This window comes from Triticum aestivum, chromosome 4D (genome assembly GCF_018294505.1).
Source record: "Triticum aestivum cultivar Chinese Spring chromosome 4D, IWGSC CS RefSeq v2.1, whole genome shotgun sequence".
Classification (NCBI taxonomy): domain Eukaryota; kingdom Viridiplantae; phylum Streptophyta; class Magnoliopsida; order Poales; family Poaceae; genus Triticum; species Triticum aestivum.
Window position 1 is genome coordinate 444,399,101 of NC_057805.1, and position 21,259 is coordinate 444,420,359.

Below are 21,259 nucleotides of genomic sequence, written 5' to 3' on the forward strand. Positions count from 1 at the left end.
CGCCGTCTTCCTCATCCCAGCCCCCAAATCTCCCAAGCAGTTCATCTCCTCAACCCTGAGCCCGCCGCGCCCGCCTGCCCGCCCCGATGGCCCGCACGAAGCAGACGGCGAGGAAGTCCACCGGCGGCAAGGCGCCGCGGAAGCAGCTGGCGACCAAGGCGGCGCGCAAGTCCGCCCCGGCCACCGGCGGCGTGAAGAAGCCGCACCGCTTCCGCCCCGGCACCGTCGCGCTCCGCGAGATCCGCAAGTACCAGAAGAGCACGGAGCTGCTCATCCGCAAGCTGCCCTTCCAGCGCCTGGTGCGGGAGATCGCGCAGGACTTCAAGACCGACCTCCGCTTCCAGAGCTCCGCCGTGTCCGCGCTCCAGGAGGCCGCCGAGGCCTACCTCGTGGGGCTGTTCGAGGACACCAACCTCTGCGCCATCCACGCCAAGCGCGTCACCATCATGCCCAAGGACATCCAGCTCGCCCGCCGCATCCGTGGCGAGAGGGCCTAGATTTTGCTTCGTGGTGCCTGATCTGACGTGTAGAGATGGTAGCTTCGTCTTAGCATGTGTTGAGTGGTGGAATGATCTTGTATCGTGGTAGGAGGAATCCTCGTTCGTGCTAGCATGGCTTTGTTATGTTCTTGTGTACTGTTTGATGTTACCCTCTTGTTGCCATCAGCAGTGTGAAAGTTGACTATCAGATCTGAATTTTGTGCTTCGTCATGCCTATTGCCGTTTCAAACCTCAAATGTCAACGAATGGTCTCTTAGCTTTATACATGGCGTTAATTGATGTTTCTTTAAATATAAGCCTGAAGCCTGAATGAAGTGGCGCATAGTTCCTCCAGTTTTCAGTTTGTTCCATCTCATGTTTAGTATGTTTTGGAATGAATCTTGTATAGTTCGAAGGCTAGTGCACTGATCTTTTTGATTTGATCTTGTTATTGAAACGCTTATTGAAAAAACTGAAGGCTAATGAGAAGAAATTAGCACAGCCCCAATGAAGTTTCTGACATCTGTCCCAGGTTAGTTCACTGAACGTCAACATAGAGATATATAGTACTACGGTTAGTCTGAACCACTGCATTCGCTGTATCTACCACAATCGTTCAGTATTTGGTCACTTGGTCAGTAGCGTTACCGGGCAGCTTCTTTCTATTGATATTACTTGCTTGTTGCATTTCTAGTGAGATCATCTTTCGGCCAGCAGGCTTTATGCTAGGAGTAGTATCTAGCGAACCTATGACCATGAGTGGCCTAGCAACTTGGCAAAGCAAGGCCTGCTAATTTGTATGTTTATGTCATCCAATGTTTGGAAGACCCCATTTACCTCTCCTGAACTAGTAAAAGTACCGGCCTTCCTGTTTTCGGATATGAAGGTGTAGAGATGTGCTAGTTTCTTCTCATTAGCCTGTGGGTTCTGGTAGTAATGTTCATCGTTTGTGCTGTGATGCAGTATCTAATGTTACTATTATTTTATTGCCATCATCAATGGGAACTTGGGAAGTGACCAAGCTGATCTTAAACCACTGCCTGTTTGTATGAATTCAGCAAACGGTGTGGCTTATCCCACTGGTTAGATTTCTTGCTGAAAAATTCTTCTAAACTGCTCCGGTTTCAGCTTCAATGATGCCCTGGTTATGCCAATTTTCAGCACTTTGTTTGCTGGAATTGGTGCCACTGTCTGACGAGCATGTTCAAATGCTCCAGCTCAGTTCAATTGTCACACTCCTAGCTAGCTCTAGCAGCGTGACAAGGGCACAAGCAGTAGAGGTGATGGAAAAGAGCATGGCAGAGAGCAACAGAGATGCAGGAGAAGAAGTTCAGTCGTTAACTGACGAAACTGAAGAAGTACACGTCGAGCGAGGGAAGCGAGGAAAGGAGGGAATTGTTGGCGCCAGCAAGTGGGTGACTTGGCATAGAGTTGTCGGATGTGGGGCCCAGTGGGCAGTGGGTGTTGTGGCCTAGTTAGGGCATGTACAATGGTGGCATATGGATACAGACGCCCCATGACAAAAAGTAGTTTAAGGCATCTATGTTGATTTTTTCTCTCCAATGCAAGCAACTACTAGTAGACCTCATCAAAGAATAAAAAATGACTCTCACTACACATGCATCCCTACTATTTACTTCAACCTTTCCAACTTTATTCACCGGACCACACTTTTTATCTCCAAGCACCCGCCTCCTGCAGAGATCCCGCTTCCCCATCCAAACCTATTTTTCCTATCATCCGATCCTACATGGCATGCGAGGCGTCACCCTGGGGCTATGCATTGGCCATAGCAAGCCAGCCAAAACCGACAAAAAGGACGCGCAGATGGGATAAAGTTTTGAAAATCCTTTGACTACAATGTAAAAAACAAGAGGTAAAAAGTGATGCAAAATATACTCATCATTAGAACAGAAGGCCGCGGAGGAAACCATGCAGAGGTATACACAACCCTCGTTGCTGCCCAACGGGAGAGGATTCAGATTTTTTGGTGATGGGGGCGACGCGGGCAACGCGGGCGACGCCAGCGGCGATCGCCGAGATCCAGACGCCGGCTTCCGTCGTCCCTGGACTAGGGCACGTCGGTGGCAGGTTTTGGGCACTCGCGTAGACGGACGAAGAGGAGGACGACGACGGGGACTCCACCGGAGACTCGCCGGAGTTGTACTCGCCTACGCCTTCGGATGTGATCTGTGAGGCTTTCAATCCCGGATATTCGGAGGAGGAAGTGGCCACGATTGTAGATGACGTCGTACCGCTCGACGATCCGGCTCGGCAAGGATTGCGCCCTTAGGACAAGGTGGAGGTGGTTCGCCGGATTGTTCACCGGAGGACGGCGGCCTCCGCGATCCGGCCATGGAAAGGTCCTATACCCAAGGTATGTGTCAAGCCTATTACTTTGTCCGATTTCATTTTGCCAGATTCTTGGACTCGAGTAACTAGAAAGAAGAAGAGGAAGGTTCGGCCGATGGCGGCGCCGCCGGCGCCGGTGACCAGCACGGTGGCTGAGATCCGGGCGGCTAGGGCGTCTCGTTTGAATCATCTTTTGGGCCAAGCTGGGCCTGTGGCTGAGCGGGCCGACATGGGATCACGCATGACTGGGTATGTGGCCCAGCATGCGAGTCCTGCGGCGCTGATCGACGTATCGCGGCGGATCGGACCGGAATTAGCTGGGAATGAGGCCCAGGCAAAACCGGGTTCATCTACGACGAATCACGTAGCCGCATGCACTGGTTCGCCCTGTCGTCGTGATCATAGTCTCGCGCCGCCGCCGCCTAGGGTTCGTCCACGTAGCGCCGTTCCCGGGTTCCCTACGTGTGGACCTGGTCGTGCAGCTCGGATCCCTCCTCTCGCGGTCATGGCTGGGCGTGGAGGTGGTCCGCCGGGACCGAGGCCTCCGGTGCCCGTGTCGGCCGCTGTGGGTCGCGGCGATGGTGCGCAAGGGCCGAGGCCTCCGGCGCCTAGGCCACCGGCTGTGGTGGAGCCCGAGCCGGCCGCTGCGGGTCGCGGCGTGGGAGTGCAAGGGCCGAGGCCTCCGGCGCCCGGGATAGCCGTGGTAGCGCCCAGGAAGCAGCAGCCGCAAGCGCGTGTGCAGCAGCCTCGGGCCGCGCGGCCGCCTCACTTCGTCGCGCGGCCGCCGCTGAAACGAGCTGGGCCGGTGCAGACGACGCACGCACCGCCGCCTCAACATTCGAGGTTGCCGGCTGCGTCTCGAACAGGGCCACCTGAGCATGTGGGCGATGGAGGCGCGGGACATGCTCGTTTCCCGGCTAACCGCGGTGGTAATGGACCGCCTCGGGGACAGTGGGGTGATGATGGTTACAACGCTTATGGTGATGGCCAACATCGGGGCTCGTAGTCGGCGGGCGGCGAGCGTGGATATGCATGGCAGAGTGATGGAATAACAGAATGACCTTTTTACGGCCCCCCGGGTGGCTTTGTTGAGGGGGCATCTGGCCCAGATTACCGGCAGAGAGGTGGTTACCGAGGTCATCGTGGTGGTCGCGGTGGTAGGAACCGCTACCGTCAGCCTCCACCGCCCGTCGTTGTTGAGCCGACGGCTTCCTCGGAGGTGGCTGCTTCCGGACTGACACCGGAGTTGTCCGGTCAGGTTATGGATGCGGTGACGGCGCTGGCTAATGCTGAGGTGCCTGAGACTGAGCCCATGGTGACGGGTACTGTGGCTGCTGCTGATAAGTCAGATGGTGATAAAGCTTCCAAGTGGGCTCGTAAAAAGGAGAAGATATTGTGTTATCGTTGTGGTGAGAAGGGCCATTTTATTGCTGAATATGTGACTGAGTTATGTGATACCTGCCTCAAGCCAGCGCATGATACGGGGGAGTGCCCGATACTGCGTGAACAGATGCCGAGTATTACCATTTATGGAGTTTGCTGTGCTGAGTTGATGTTCTTTGAGTCTCCTAGTGCGAGGGAGATCCCAGATGATGAGGACATCCCAACCATGGGCACCACACCACCAACCATCAAAAGTCCAATCACAAGAAGTCGCGCAATGCAAATACATGATCAGGTGAACGCTAACTTAAGTCTATCATTTGACCTTGAAGACATGGTTGTGCCTTCACCTCCTTTGTTGTTGGTTGAACTCAGGTGCGACGTCGAAGAAGGCCAAACACATTTCAGTCCGTGCAAAACAATGTTTTATGGCGAGGAAACAAAGTTAGGAATTCATGAAGAATGAGTTGTCTGCTGAAGAAACATTGTTCCGATTCTGATGAAACAATGTTCTGCACGAGTTTGGATATCTCAACTTGCGAAAGGTTTCCAGAACTCGAGTTTTCTGCTGAAGGAAACATTGTTCGACCCCAGTGAACAATGTTTGGTCGGGAACTGCCAACCACCTCCAACGAGAGTTTTCCAGAATCTACCTCATTAAGTCTCAAAGCCATTTAGTCAAACCAAAGCCGGTTCTCTTTCACACCTAAGCTGGTTCCCAAAGCTAGTTTGTTCCCACACCTATCCAGGGGGGTTGTCCCGATTATAAATAGGCTAGCTCTTCCCTTTGTTGGGACTTTTGGCCATTCCTATCAAAGACCAAAGACATAGACTCCTTCTGAGATTGGAGAGCTCTTGTTATCCTTATTCTCGTGATTCCTTGAGAAATTGCTCCTAATTCGTGCTCCACGACTAGATCGTGTTGTGTGGATTAGAGTTCGTGGTTTCCCTTGCGGATTGCACCTATCCCGTACTCCACGACTTGAGCGTGGTTGTGTGGGGTAGTATTGCGGGTTGTGGATCGGCGAATGTTCGGATTGCAAGCTTCGGTGAGCCTCCTCCTCGTCGGGTCATAATCTCTTATTTTCCGTTTTCGGCTGCTTGCAGCTAGTTATCCCCATCCATTTATCGATCCTACGCCGTGAAGATCGGACCTCCCCTTGAACACCCTCTTCTCGGAAGACGGTGTCACATCATCTGGTATTCAGAGCAAGGTTTACACGGTAGGATCTAGATCTGTCAGAAAAACAGCTCGAAACAAGAACAGAGGATATTTGCGTGATATAGGAGTCAAAATCTTTAGGAGATTATATAATGAATTTTTACCGACCAAAATACGCATCGTACAAGAAAACGGAGTCCGGAGAGCACACGAGGTGCCCACGAGGCAGGGGGCGCGCCCAGGGGGGTAGGGCGCGCCTCCCACCCTCGTGGAAGCCTCGTGTCCTTCTCGGACTGCTTCTTATTTTTCTATTTTTCTAAATATTCCAAAACGGAGAAAAATTGCCATTAGAACTGTTTTGGAGTCGGTTTACTTACCGTATCACATACCTATTCCTTTTCGGAGTCTGAAACGTTCTGGAAAGTGTCCCTTATGTATTCCTTCGGGGTTACGGTTTCAATAATATTAGTTTCAACATTTATCGGATTACCTGAGATATAATGCTTAATTCTTTGACCGTTCACCACCTTTGGATTTGTGCCTTCGAAGTTGTTGATTTTTATGGCCCCGGAACGATAGACCTCCTCGATAACGTAAGGACCTTCCCATTTAGAGAGAAGTTTTCCTGCAAAAAATCTTAAACGAGAGTTGTATAGCAACACATAATCACCTACATTAAACTCACGCTTTTGTATCCTTTTGTCATGCCATCTTTTAACTTTTTCTTTAAATAATTTGGCATTCTCATAGGCTTGGGTTCTCCATTCATCAAGTGAGCTAATGTCAAATAACCTCTTCTCACCGGCAAGTTTGAAATCATAATTGAGCTCTTTAATGGCCCAATATGCCTTATGTTCTAGTTCGAGAGGTAAGTGACATGCTTTTCCATAAACCATTTTATACGGAGACATACCCATAGGATTTTTATATGCAGTTCTATATGCCCATAATGCATCATCAAGTTTCTTGGACCAATTCTTTCTAGATCTATTAACAGTCTTTTGCAAAATTAATTTGAGTTCTCTATTACTCAATTCCACTTGGCCGCTAGACTGAGGGTGATAAGGGGATGCAATTCTATGATTAACGTCATACTTAGCAAGCATTTTACGAAAAGCACCATGAATGAAATGTGAACCACCATCAGTCATTAAATATCTAGGGACTCCAAACCTCGAAAAAATAACTTCTTTAAGCATCTTAATAGAGGTGTTATGATCAGCACTACTAGTTGGAATAACTTCTACCCACTTAGTAACGTAATCAACAACAACTAAAATATGTGTGTATCCATTAGAGGCAGGAAACGGTCCCATATAATCAAAGCCCCAAACATCAAATGGTTCAATAACAAGTGAATAATTCATAGGCATTTCTTGACGTCTACTAATATTACCAATTCTTTGACATTCATCGCAAGATAAGACAAACTTACGGGCATCCTTGAAGAGAATAGGCCAATAAAAACCGGATTGCAATACCTTATGTGCAGTTCTATCTCCAGCGTGGTGTCCCCCATAAGCCTCGGAGTGACACTTGCGTAGGATATGTTCTTGTTCATGCTCAGGTACACAACGCCTAATAACACCATCTACTCCTTCTTTATAAAGATGTGGGTCATCCCAGAAGTAATGTCTTGAATAATAGAAAAACTTTTTCTTTTGCTGGTATGTGAAACTAGGTGGTATAAATTTAGCAACAATGTAATTAGCATAATCAGCATACCATGGAGCAGAAGCATTTATGACATTCAGTCGTTCATCAGGAAAGCTATGATCAATAGGTAGTGGGTCATCAAGAACATTTTCTAACCTAGACAAGTTGTCTGCAACGGGGTTCTCAGCTCCCTTTCTATCAATAATATGCAAATCAAATTCTTGTAGCAAGAGAACCCATCTAATAAGTCTAGGTTTAGCATCTTTCTTTTCCATAAGATATTTAATAGCAGCATGATCAGTGTGAATAGTTACTTTAGAATCAACAATATAAGGTCTGAACTTATCACAAGCAAACACCACTGCTAAGAATTCTTTTTCAGTAGTAGCATAATTTCTCTGGGCATTGTCTAGAGTTTTACTAGCATATTGAATGACATTTAATTTCTTATCAACTCTTTGCCGTAGAACAACACCTACAGCATAATCACTAGCATCACACATGATTTCAAAGGGTAAATTCCAATCAGGTGGCTGAACAATAGGTGCAGAAATCAATGCTTTCTTAAGTATTTCAAATGCTTCTACACAATCATCATCAAAGACAAAAGGTATATCTTTTTGTAATAGATTAGTCAGAGGCCCAGAAATTTTTGAGAAGTCCTTACTGAACCTCCTATAAAAACCGGCATGACCAAGGAAACTTCTTATACCTTTGATGTCCTTAGGACATAACATCTTTTCAATAGCATCAACTTTAGCTTTATCCACTTCAATACCTCTTTCAGAAATTTTATGCCTCAAGACAATACCTTCATTAACCATAAAGTGGCACTTCTCCCAATTCAAACAAGATTAGTTTCTTCACATCTCTGCAAAACTCGATCAAGATTGCTCAAGCAATCATCAAAAGAGGATCCATAAACAGAGAAATCGTCCATGAAAACCTCACAAATCTTTTCACAAAAGTCGGAGAATATAGCCATCATGCATCTTTGAAAGGTAGTAGGTGCATTACATAAACCAAAAGACATACGTCTATAAGCAAAGGTACCGAAAGGGCAAGTAAAAGTGGTCTTTGCTTGATCATCAGCTGACACATGTATTTGAGAGAAACCAGAATAACCGTCTAGAAAGCAAAAATGTGTATGTTTGGATAATCTTTCTAGCATTTGATCAATAAAAGGTAGGGGGTAATGATCTTTTTTAGTAGCCTTATTTAATTTGCGAAAATCAATTACCATCCTATAACCTGTAATAATTCTTTGCGGGATCAATTCATCTTTATCATTAGGAACGACAGTAATACCTCCTTTCTTAGGGACACAATGGATAGGACTTACCCACTGACTATCAACAACGGGATAAATAATACCTGCCTCAAGGAGCTTTAGTATTTCCTTCCTTACCACTTCCTTCATCTTCGGATTTAGTCGTCATTGATGATCAATAACTGGTTTGGCATCTTTCTCCAAATTTATTTTGTGTTGACATAAAGTGGGACTAATGCCCTTAAGATCATCAAGAGTATATCCAATAGCAGCACGGTGCTTCTTCAGAGTTTTCAATAATTTCTCTTCTTCATGCTCTGAAAGGTTAGCACTAATAATAACAGGATATATCTTCTTTTCATCAAGATAAGCATATTTAAGATTATCAGGTAACGGTTTAAGCTCAAACACGGGATCACCCTTGGGTGGAGCAGGATCCCCTAGGATTTCAACAGGCAGATTGTGTTTCAGAATAGGTCCCTGTTTAAAGAATACTTCATCTATTCGCCTTCTTTCATTCATAAACATATCATTTTCATGGTCTACGAAATATTGTTCTAAAGGATCACTAGGAGGCACGGCAATAGAAGCAAGACCAATAATTTCATCTTTACTAGGCAATTCCTCATCACGAGGTTGTCTACGAAATTTAGAGAAATTAAACTCATGAGACATATCATCCAAACCAATAGTAACAACATCCTTTTTGCAGTCTATCTTAGCATTAACAGTATTAAAGAAGGGTCTACCAAATATAATGGGACAAAAGCTATCTTGTGGGGAACCAAGAACAAGAAAATCAGCAGGGTATTTAGTTTTCCCACACAAGACTTCAACATCTCTAACAATCCCAATCGGTGAAATAGTATCTCTATTGGCAAGCTTAATGGTAACATCGATATCTTCCAACTCAGCGGGTGCAATATCATGCATAATTTCTTTGTATAAGGAAATAGGTATTGCACTGGCACTAGCACCCATATCACACAAGCCATGATAACAATGATCTCCTATTTTAACAGAAATAATAGGCATGCCTACCACAGGTCTATGTTTATCTTTAGCACCAGGTTTAGCAATTCTAGCAGTCTCCTCACAGAAATAAATAACATGCCCATCAATATTATCAGCCAAGAGATCTTTAACAATAGCAATATTAGGTTCAACTTTAACTTGCTCAGGAGGTGTATAAGTTCTAATATTACTTTTACGAACCACAATTGAAGCTTTAGCATGATCCTTTATTCTAATAGGGAAAGGTGGTTTGTCAACATAAGCAGCAGGAACAACAGGATCATTATAAGTGATAGTCTTTTCTTCAACTTTAATAGGTTCAACTACTTTTACTTCTATGGGAGGATGATATTTAAACCACTTTTCCTTAGGGACATCAATATGAGTAGCAAATGATTCACAGAAAGAAGCTACTATCTCAGAGTCAAGTCCATATTTAGTGCTAAATTTACGGAAAACATCGGTATCCATAAAAGATTTAACACAATCAAACTTAGGTGTTATATCTGACTTCTTACCTTCGTCGAGATCCCAATCTTCAGAGTTGCGTTTAATTCTTTCCAATAAATCCCATTTGAATTCAATAGTCTTCATCATAAAAGAACCAGTACAAGAAGTATCGAGCATGGAGCGATTGTTGTCAGAAAGTCGAGCATACTTCTTTTGAATAATCATTTCTCTTGAGAGCTCATGATTGGGGCATGAATATAACATTGACTTAAGCCTCCCCCAAGCTTGAGCGATGCTTTCTCCTTCGCGAGGCCAAAAATTATATATATAATTACGACCACGATGAACAAGATGCATAGGGTAAAACTTCTGATGAAATTCCAATTTTAATCGCTTATAGTCCCATGATCCCATATCATCACACAGCCTATACCATGTCAATGCATCTCCCTTCAAAGATAAAGGGAAGACCTTCTACTTGATAACATCATCGGGCATACCTGCAAGCTTAAATAATCCACAAACTTCATCCACATAGATTAAGTGTAAATTGGGATGCAATGTTCCATCTCCTGCAAAAGGATTAGCTAGCAGTTTCTCTATCATATCCGAAGGGATTTCAATGTAGAAATTTTCATTTTTAGTAGGTTCAGTAGGTTGAAGAACAACTATTTGCTCTACTGGTCGGGGTGAAGATACCCCGAACAAGCCCCTCAAAGGATTACTTTCCATAGTAACAAGTGACAACAAATTTCAGCACACTATATAAATTTTTCCTTACCAAATTCAACCTACCAAAGGCGCTTCACTCCCCGGCAACGGCGCCAGAAAAGAGTCTTGATGACCCACAAGTATAGGGGATCTATCGTAGTCCTTTCGATAAGTAAGAGTGTCGAACCCAACGAGGAGCAGAAGGAAATGATAAGCGGTTTTCAGCAAGGTGTTCTCTGCAAGCACTGAAATTATCGGTAACAGATGGTTTTGTGATAAGGTAATTGGTAACGAGTAATAAGTAACAAGTGTAGATAAAGTGCAGCAAGATGGCCCAATCCTTTTTTGTGGCACCCTGGTCAGAGAAACCAGAACGCCCCGTATTCTAGCCCAGAGATCGAGGAGAAGTCTTCTGGAATACGGCACTACTTAGCAAACAAATCAGCTCTTTATTGCAATCTATATGGGTACAAGGGGATTACATCGACACGGCGACGCTACACCTGCCACGGTTGTTCTATGCAAGCAGCAGAACAACTCGACACAGCGGAATGACTACTGGCAGCAGAACAACGACGGCGGTGGTGAACTCCACTCCGCAGGGACTCTGGCTGGAACGCTTATCCTAGCGCGCAAACAAGGGATCCACGGCAAACAAGCAATCAAATCTGGCATGACCTGCAAACTGGCATGACACGCCAGGTCAGTACATTGAATGTACTTGCAAGCTCACAGCAACCAAAGCAATCAAGACAAACAATAGCATGGCAATTACAGATTATTAAGCAATGATGAACATGATACTATCAGAACAACATGGCATGTATAACATGATACCGCTAGAACAATAGGAGCATGGCATAAGCATATGAACATAATGAGACTAGCATGCAACGTGATGAAACTATCATGCACCAACTTACTCTGCTCGGGTTACATCGTAACCATCACATGCATCACTTACCATCGCTGACATCACACGATCATCTCAGGATCCAATCAAGCTTGGTATTACAATACTGTAGTAATCATTTATGACCACAAGGAGCTTGACCTTTACCCTTGACTTTTGCATAACACCACAAATATCCAACAAGTCGGTTTCCACGATACCACAGTGATCCTCTCACGATCACATAGATATCAACCAACTTCTTTCATCATCGAACCAGGGTTGTTATTAAGCAAATTATTATTATTACTGTTGACCCACAGTGTGACCGACACGAACTGGGCCCATATCCGCGGGCGCGGCTATCGATAGATTTAACACACACACTCTGCAGAGGTTAGCACACTGTACCCACACCACGGAACCTTGGCCTCGCACTCCCATTCGGGTGGACAAAAGCATTCCGACAAAACCGTCCTACTGCCATGCCACCCCCCGGCCACTCCGACCAACTCCCCTTTGGGTTAAGTCCTGGGTGGCCCCGTGCCTACCAAAGCCACCAACGGCCACCGTCGTGGCAAAACGGCCCCAAACGGGGACAAGGATCCATACTCAACAACGGGCACACAAGGCTTATGCCGTCCTACCTGGCCAAGGTAGCACCCGCGCATAACCTTCCCTCGCGGGAGGCACTGGTGAGAGGCATGACAATAGATCCAGTTAGGACCCCCCCATAGGGTAAGCGTGGTTGCACTGGTCGGATCGATATGGTGGCACCATGACTCAGCCAACAGTTGTTCAAGTCAATTTAATCCGGTTAAACTTGAATGCAATATGCTGAGCCATGATAAAACAACATGATGCAACTACAATGCATGGACATGATATCAAACGTAAGCATGGGGGTGCATCATAATCCACGAGCATAAACAACAACATTTAATCATTTATCCAGATGAGCATGGCATACTGACGAGCATGAATATCACAACTAGAACACTACTCATAGCATAACATGACCACTAACATCAACAATAAATATCATGCAATAACATAACGATAAACTACCATGCAAGAATTTAACCAACTGGATATAAAGAAACATGCATAACGGCGGTACTCGGAACAGACGATAGTCATGCACCGAAGCCCATCACCAACATGTACTACTACCAAACATGGTCCATAAGAAAGTAATACTAGCATGAAGAGCATAATAACAGAGTGCAAGAAAACATAGTATGACAGTAAACACCGATCCATAAGGATAACCGAAATACCAACAGCAGTAGCAAAACAATCAAACAGTTATTAAAGATTCAAGTTGAAAACCAATGCTTCTGCATGGCTATCATTCAAGTGGTGGTTGTGGCTTTCCTGGGGATTAAGAAGGCTCCGGGGAGAAGTGCGGTGAAGCCGCGGAAAGAATCGCCGGAAAGGGTTCGCTCTCGGAGGGGGCTGATTTGGGGCAAGGAAAAAATGGTCATTTTCAGATTGTGACAACATCATGAAAATGTTGCCAAAATTTTGGGCTTGACGATACGAAGAAATGGGCTTTGGATTCACCTCGATCGGAGTTACGGTTGAAAAGTTGTGAAGGGTTGAAGTTCAGGGACTTTTCTGCAAAAAGATCATCACAAACAAGTCCCTGAGTGGATAAGACAGAGGCGCAAAATTAGAAATACGCTTTTTGATCAAGAAAACGCATTCTGGGCTGAAACAGAGAGGAAATACGCTTTCTCTAAAAGAAAACGTACTCAGGGGAAAGTACGCTTTCTATAAGTGAAAACGTACTAGAGTGTTTTACGCCTCCACTTACACACGTGGCAGAGGCGGGGTCAACGACTGAGGGGCTGACGTGTGGGGTCCGCGGGGCCTACGGCCAGCTGGCAGGGCGACGCGGTCGTCTTCTTCTCCATCGCGCATGCCCGCGAGGCAGAGGGAGGCCGCGGGCGTCGGGTGGCGATTGCCGGCGCCACAGAGGGCCTCCGGCGACGCTCCGCCTACTGACGAGCTCAGCGTGGAGAGCTGCGTCAGCCTGAGCCAGTGGAGCACGCCGAAGAGGATGGGGTTGGGCAGGGTTTGCGCGGTGGCGGACGACAGCTACGGGAGGAGTCGGGGACGAGGTCACCGATGATCTGGCGGAGAGAAAAAGGGGCTAGGAGGCTTGCCGGACTACGGGGGATCTCCGGGTGGTGGCAGAACGGAGGGGAAGGGCTCGATTGACTCGGATTTAAGCCGAGCTTCGCGGCGGCCATGGCGGCCATTGAGGTCGGGAAGAGCTTCTAGAGCTCGAAGAAGAGGTTGGGGAGTGCTCTGGGAGGATGAGGAGGTCGATGAGGTGCTCGGGAGGTCTCGGGGCTGCTACTTATAGCCGGGTCGAGGCGGTTCGAACTTGGGTGCCACCGCGGACGCGTGTCCGGCGCCGCGGATGCGTGTGTTCGCGGCCAAGCTCGAATGGCGACGAGGGGGAAGTGGACGAGGGTCACTGAGACGAGAGGGGCTTGGGGACAAGAGGAGGAAACCACCACGGCGCGAACAGAGCCGGTTGGCTACAGTGCGTCCGTGGGCGCACGGCGACGAGCGCCAACGAGGAGGCTTCGGGTGGGGGAGACGGCTCCAGGGGAATGGCGACAACGCGGGCTAGCCGTTGGACACGACGAGGCACGCGAGCACGATGAACCGAGGAGGGGCCCGAGCAAAACGTCGCTCAGCTCGCGTCCATGGCGTGCCAAGGCGGTGGTCACCGCGTGAGCTGGCAAGGAGAAGAGGCCAAGGGCTGCCCTGTGATGTCTAGTGATTAGTCCTTGCATACTAGAGGCCGAGGGAGGTGACGGATCATGCAGAAGTGTAGGGAGCAGAGGGGAGCAAGCTCGACAAGGTTGCTGTATCAAATTTGGACGAGCACTGCTGATCAACAGGAAGTTGATTGAGTCAAACGGAGTTGTCTGGGATGATTAGGATAAGAAGGACTACGGTTTTGGAAAAGTTGAAGTGATTTGGACCAATATTTGATATAGTTGCTTCACAACTGCCTAAATTGGTCCAGAATCAAAATCATGATGATGCACTCAAATGGTGAAGCCACTTGAGCTGAACTTGGGCAGGGCAGAGTTATTTGGTCATATGAAGATGCTGAAAAAGGTTTCACACCATTTGGATAAACCAAAATGGTACTTCCTTCACAAACATCCCCACTGACCAGAAACTTGCAGAAATTCTAGAAGGAAAATGGCTAAATGGATTGAGCCACAACTTGGTGGAGGAAGTTTATATGGATAGTAGAAAGCCTAGAAAAGTTTACAGCCATAATGAAGCAAGATAAAATATACTTGCTTCACAAACTGAAATTTTGGTCAGAATGAAAGATTTGAAACTGTGCTCACATGGAGGCATTAAATGAGCTCAACTTTGGTGGAGGGCTATGATTTGATGATATGAAGGACCATGCAAAAGTGCAACTCATTTGGATATGCCTAGCTTGTACCTCCTTCACAAAGTTTCTTTCTAGACAGAAACTTTGGAAAATCATAATTAAATGACTACTAGGCAAATGAGGTTGCATTTTGGATGTGGCAATGATATGGACAGGAAAAGATGTCCAAGGAGTTTGAGGTCAATTGGGCAAAGGAAAATAGCACTTGCTTCACAATGTGCCATTTAGGGCAGAATAGGAAATGAATTATTTGAGCATGAGGATAAACATGGCAAATGAAATGTTTTGCCATATTTTAGGAAGATAGGACCCAAACAATTTATGAGAATTATTTGGGAATTTTAGGAGTGATGGAAATATAGTTTGCTTCACAACCTAGGGCAAAAAAGATGATTCCTTTAATAGAAAAGGAATACTCCCAATAAAAAGAATATTGGGATTGGGCTAGGATGGAAATGATATGATCTAGTGAAGGATTTGAGGATGACAAGCCACTCTGGAAATAATGAAGAGGTCATCTTCAGTTTCCAGACCACAAAGCCACGAAAAAAAAAACTCAAGCAAAAACCTCAGAAAATCAAATGATAAAGAAAGGGCCAAAAATCAGGCTGTGACAAACCTTCCCCCCTTTAATAAATCTCGTCCTCGAGATTTGGTTGCTCAGGGAATAAGTATGAACATACTTCCTTAAGGAAACCGTTTCCAACTCAGGCATTCTTTTTCCTTTGTTGATTGTTCCCATTAAATTCTTCATCTGACTGACCTGACTGGCTCTGGGGTTGCTTGCTTCACTGTATCCATATCCTGACAGATCTTAACTCATATGTTCTACTTATACTGGCTCCAATTCTGTTCATATCTGCTGACTTAGCTGAGATTACCATGACTGAAATATCTGCCTGTCTCACAAATCCGAGAGTGACTTCCAATGGTTGTGTCTGTACTGACAACTGTCCATGAATTGGTGATCCGATTTGTCCTAATGAACACCCAAGCTCTGACTCCTTGCATTGGGTTTCTCCATTAAATGCAGGTCCTTCAGGTTCCAAACAGTGAGTTGCGGCATATCCGTTTTTCTGACAGATTCCGACTTATCGCAGGAATTTCTGACCCATCCTGATTGGCTCCACTGTCTTGAATCTCAGTTTCATACCAAATATTTGATTGTCGCCTGTCGTTGCCAGCATAAGGGGTATGGCCTTATATGATAGTATCCGCAGACTTGACTGACTGTGAATCTCGTGAAAGAATTTTGTCCATGACAGGCTATCCGTTGAGGCTTCACATAAGTGAGGGCACATGCTCCCGGACTGTTATTCACCATCCAAAACCGAGCAGACCCTTTTGGTGAATATCCATGGTGATCCATACTGACTCAGACTGTCCGGGGTATCTGCACCATTTGAATTATGCAACAATTATCAGTTTGGCTCCTTCATTACTGTTTTCCTTGCCTGGATCCTTGGGTGAAGGAGCGGGGTCATATTGCTTCTTCGTGTGACCATAGGTTCTGTCGGGTGCAATATTCTGACAGCTGTACTCTTATCCGCATCTTCTGACATGGTAATCCGTTAAATGGCGGGTTCAACACTTCTCAAGTTCTGACCGTAGGAAAATGATCATCCGAACCCTTGCAAGAAATCGGCAAATAAATCAGTAGCCACCAGAACGGTCTTTACAACTCAGATCTGGGACATTACTGAAATAACTCAACCACGGCTCAGGATGGCTGAAAAGCAGCTCAGAGCATGAGACCGGGTTGATAAGAAGAAAGTGGCAGCTCCCTAAAATAGCTAAAAGCAGCTATAGGGCTACTGTCACAAAAAGAAACTCAACAGCTCTATGAGACGGCCGAAAAGCAGCTCAGAACTGATGACAGTCGTTGAAGAGAGAAATAAAAATCGGCATCTACCCCGGATAGCTAAAAACAGGTCAGATCACAGGCGTGGTGCCGACACTGAAGGAAAGGAGACAAGGGCTCATCAAGATCATCTTCCAGGTTCACTGGTACTTGTACAGAGCTCAATGTTGTCGTCAATCCTCATAGTCCTTTGTCACACTGAGGTGTATATCTGGCTTCCTTCACATATATCCGAGAATCTGATTCCCGAGGCAGATTTGTGTTCTGACTGATTCTTGCTTCTGACCAACTATTGCGGATCTGATTCTGCCATCTGCTGTCAATTCACATTGTACTATCTTTCACCAGTGCCGTATTGAGGACGATTGGATGGCTTATGCTAAAAACCATCGAGAGTATCTTGCTGAGGAAGACTGGGCTTCGCGCTGAAACAGGAATTGCTGGACCATCCTCCTTTCTGAGTATGTGGCACATCCTTGCTTTCTTCCAGGCATATCATGTTTCAAAATCATCCTCCATGAAGAATCAAACCTTGTATCTGAACCATACCTTTGACTGAAATTGCACTGTTGGTCTTGCACATAGCTTATCTTCTTGCTGATCTGATCATTACTGCCATGAAGAGTGCACACTGAGGCAAACTTGATTATCTGTATCACGATGAAATATCCCCAGATCTCAATGCAGTCGGCTGAGAATTCCATACCGATGCAAACTTGATACTGACAGTCCATCCAGGATTTCTTTTCCATTCAGACGAGATATTCCAAATTTCACTGCAGTGTGCTGATAACTTCATTCTGTTTATCTGAGCTTCCAAATATTTGAATTCCTTGCTGATTCTTCGGGTCCGGTGTCCGTTGACGAGCAACTTTAATAAGGGGAAAAATTTGTAACACCGAAGGCCCAAAGAAAGAAGCAAAAGAAATGACTAAAATAAAAGCACACAAGCATACAATAATATAAATAATCAAGCAACATCACATATCCCTGCTACTCACACAATAATATGCATGCATACCTAAGCACACAAATCTCGCGGAAACTCCGGTATTACGGTCTAATATGCCATGACAGTGTGCATGAAAGGAATCTGCGTGTGGAAAGAGTTGGTGTAACCAATGCTACACCACACTGGCTGAACTCTGGTTGCAACTGGATGAATATGGAGGCGAGGACGGACTTGGTGATCATGCAGCGAGACACAAGGTCACGACCACATCATCATCAAGCGTACGAAAGGGAACCGTACATGTCCAAAAAATGGGATGATGAGGCAATATAGGGGAGGAAAAGCAAGGCTTGATGGCATTGCCCTTTTCCGATAACAAGTATCAGTGAGGGTTGCCAAAGGGACGAGATGGATGGCACGATTCGGGATAGAGACGAGTCTATCACCGAAACGATATGGGTGAGTGGCGGAAAGATATCGACGAGATACCTGAGCATAACTCCTACAAATGGTGTCTGGAACACTTGGTACCGTTGCATCACTCTGCTGGGATAGAGATAACGCCGAACAATGAAGAGCAGGCATGCTAAGAAGGAGGGTGCAGGCAGTGGATCGAAACCGATGCCACTTATACTCACAAGATTAACCGTGAGCGACTAAATAATAATCTATATGCATGCTATGCAACAAACAAATGCAGCAATCAAATGCAATAAACCAACTAGGCTCTATACTACCGCATTCTAACGTTCGCGCGGGCTAGGGCATCCTACAGCCAGACCAGCTCTGATACCAGCCTATGGCACCCCGGCTCAGAGAAACCGGAACGCCCCATATTCCAGCCCAGAGATCGAGGAGAAGTCTTCTGGAATACGACACTGCATAGCATAGAACAAATCAGCTCTTTATTGCAATCTATATGGGTACAAGGGGATTACATCGGCATGGCGACGCTACGCCTGCCACGGTTGCTCTATGCAAGCAGCAGAACAACTCGACGCAGCGGAATGACTACTGGCAGCGGAACAACAATGGCGGTGGTGAACTCCACTCCGCAGGGACTCTGGCTGGAACGCTTATCCTAGCGCGCAAACAAGGGATCCACGGCAAACAAGCAATCAAATCTGGCATGACCTGCAAACTGGCATGACACGCCAGGTCAGTACATTGAATGTACTTGCAAGCTCACAGCAACCAAAGCAAGCAAGACAAACAATAGCATGGCAATTACAGATTATTAAGCAATGATGAACATGATACTATCAGAACAACATGGCATGTATAACATGATACCGCTAGAACAATAGGAGCATGGCATAAGCATATGAACATAATGAGACTAGCATGCAACGTGATGAAACTATCATGCACCAACTTACTCTGCTCGGGTTACATCGTAACCATCACATGCATCACTTACCATCGCTGACATCACACGATCATCTCAGGATCCAATCAAGCTTGGTATTACAATACTGTAGTAATCATTTATGACCACAAGGAGCTTGACCTTTACCCTTGACTTTTGCATAACACCACAAATATCCAACAAGTCGGTTTCCACGATACCACAGTGATCCTCTCACGATCACATAGATATCAACCAACTTCTTTCATCATCGAACCAGGGTTGTTATTAAGCAAATTATTATTATTACTGTTGACCCACAGTGTGACCGACACGAACTGGGCCCATATCCGCGGGCGCGGCTATCGATAGATTTAACACACACACTCTGCAGAGGTTAGCACAGTGTACCCACACCACGGAACCCTGGCCTCGCACTCCCATTTGGGTGGACCAAAGCGTTCCGACAAAACCGTCCTACTGCCATGCCACCCCCGGCCACTCCGACCAACTCCCCTTTGGGTTAAGTCCTGGGTGGCCCCGTGCCTACCAAAGCACCAACGGCCACCGTCATGGCAAAACGGTCCCAAACGGGGACAAGGATCCATACTCAACAACGGGCACACAAGGCTTATGCCGTCCTACCTGGCCAAGGTAGCGCCCGCGTAACCTTCCCTCGCGGGAGGCACCGGTGAGAGGCATGACAATAGACCCAGTTAGGACCCCCCCATAGGGTAAGCGTGGTTGCACTGGTCGGATCGATATGGTGGCACCATGACTCAGCCAACAGTTGTTCAAGTTCAATTTAATCCGGTTAAACTTGAATGCAATATGCTGAGCCATGATAAAACAACATGATGCAACTACAATGCATGGACATGATATCAAACGTAAGCATGGGGGTGCATCATAATCCACGAGCATAAACAACAACATTTAATCATTTATCCAGATGAGCATGGCATACTGACGAGCATGAATATCACAACTAGAACACTACTCATAGCATAACATGACCACTAACATCAACAATAAATATCATGCAATAACATAACGATAAACTACCATGCAAGAATTTAACCAACTGGATATAAAGAAACATGCATAACGGCGGTACTCGGAACAGACGCTAGTCATGCACCGAAGCCCATCACCAACATGTACTACTACCAAACATGGTCCATAAGAAAGTAATACTAGCATGAAGAGCATAATAACAGAGTGCAAGAAAACATAGTATGACAGTAAACACCGATCCATAAGGATAACCAAAATACCGACAGCAGTAGCAAAACAATCAAACAGTTATTAAAGATTCAAGTTGAAAACCAATGCTTCTGCATGGCTATCATTCAAATGGTGGTTGTGGCTTTCCTGGGGATGAAGAAGGCTCCGGGGAGAAGTGCGGTGAAGCCGCGGAAAAGAATCGCCGGAAAGGGTTCGCTCTCGAGGGGGCTGATTTGGGGCAAGGAAAAAATGGTCATTTTCAGATTGTTGACAACATCATGAAAATGTTGCCAAAAGTTCGGGCTTGACGATACGAAGAAATGGGCTTTGGATTCACCTCGATCGGAGTTACGGTTGAAAAGTTGTGAAGGGTTGAAGTTCAGGGACTTTTCTGCAAAAAGATCATCACAAACAAGTCCCTGAGTGGATAAGACAGAGGCGCAAAATTAGAAATACGCTTTTTGATCAAGAAAACGCATTCTGGGCTGAAACAGAGAGGAAATACGCTTTCTCTAAAAGAAAACGTACTCAGGGGAAAGTACGCTTTCTATAAGCGAAAACGTACTAGAGTGTTTTACGCCTCCACTTACACACGTGGCAGAGGCGGGGTCAACGGCTGAGGGGCTGACGTGTGGAGTCCGCGGGGCCTACGGCCAGCTGGCAGGGCGACGCGGTCGTCTTCTTCTCCATCGCGCATGCCCGCGAGGCAGAGGGAGGCCGCCGTCGTCGGGCGGCGATTGCCGGCGCCACAGAGGGCCTCCGGCGACGGTCCGCCTACCGACGAGCTCTGCGCGGAGAGCTGCGTCGGGCTGAGCCAGTGGCGCACGCCGAAGAGGATGGGGTCGGGCAGGGTTTGCGCGGTGGCGGACGGCAGCTACGGGAGGAGTCGGGGACGAGGTCACCGATGATCTGGCGGAGAGAAAAAGGGGCTAGGAGGCTCGCCGGACTACGGGGGATCTCCGGGTGGTGGCAGAACGGAGGGGAAGGGCTCGATTGACTCGGATTTAAGCCGAGCTTCGCGGCGGCCATGGCGGCCATTGAGGTCGGGAAGAGCTTCTAGAGCTCG

The 21,259-nt window shown here is 46.5% G+C and overlaps 1 protein-coding gene across 1 annotated transcript; it reads left to right on the forward strand.

Annotated features, from left to right (window-relative positions):
* Positions 1–705, forward strand: LOC123098485 (histone H3.2). Its single transcript, XM_044520484.1, has one exon. It carries the CDS (start codon positions 87–89, stop codon positions 495–497), a length of 411 nt encoding a protein of 136 aa, XP_044376419.1. The 5' UTR covers positions 1–86; the 3' UTR covers positions 498–705.
* The last annotated feature ends 20,554 nt before the right edge of the window (positions 706–21,259 follow it).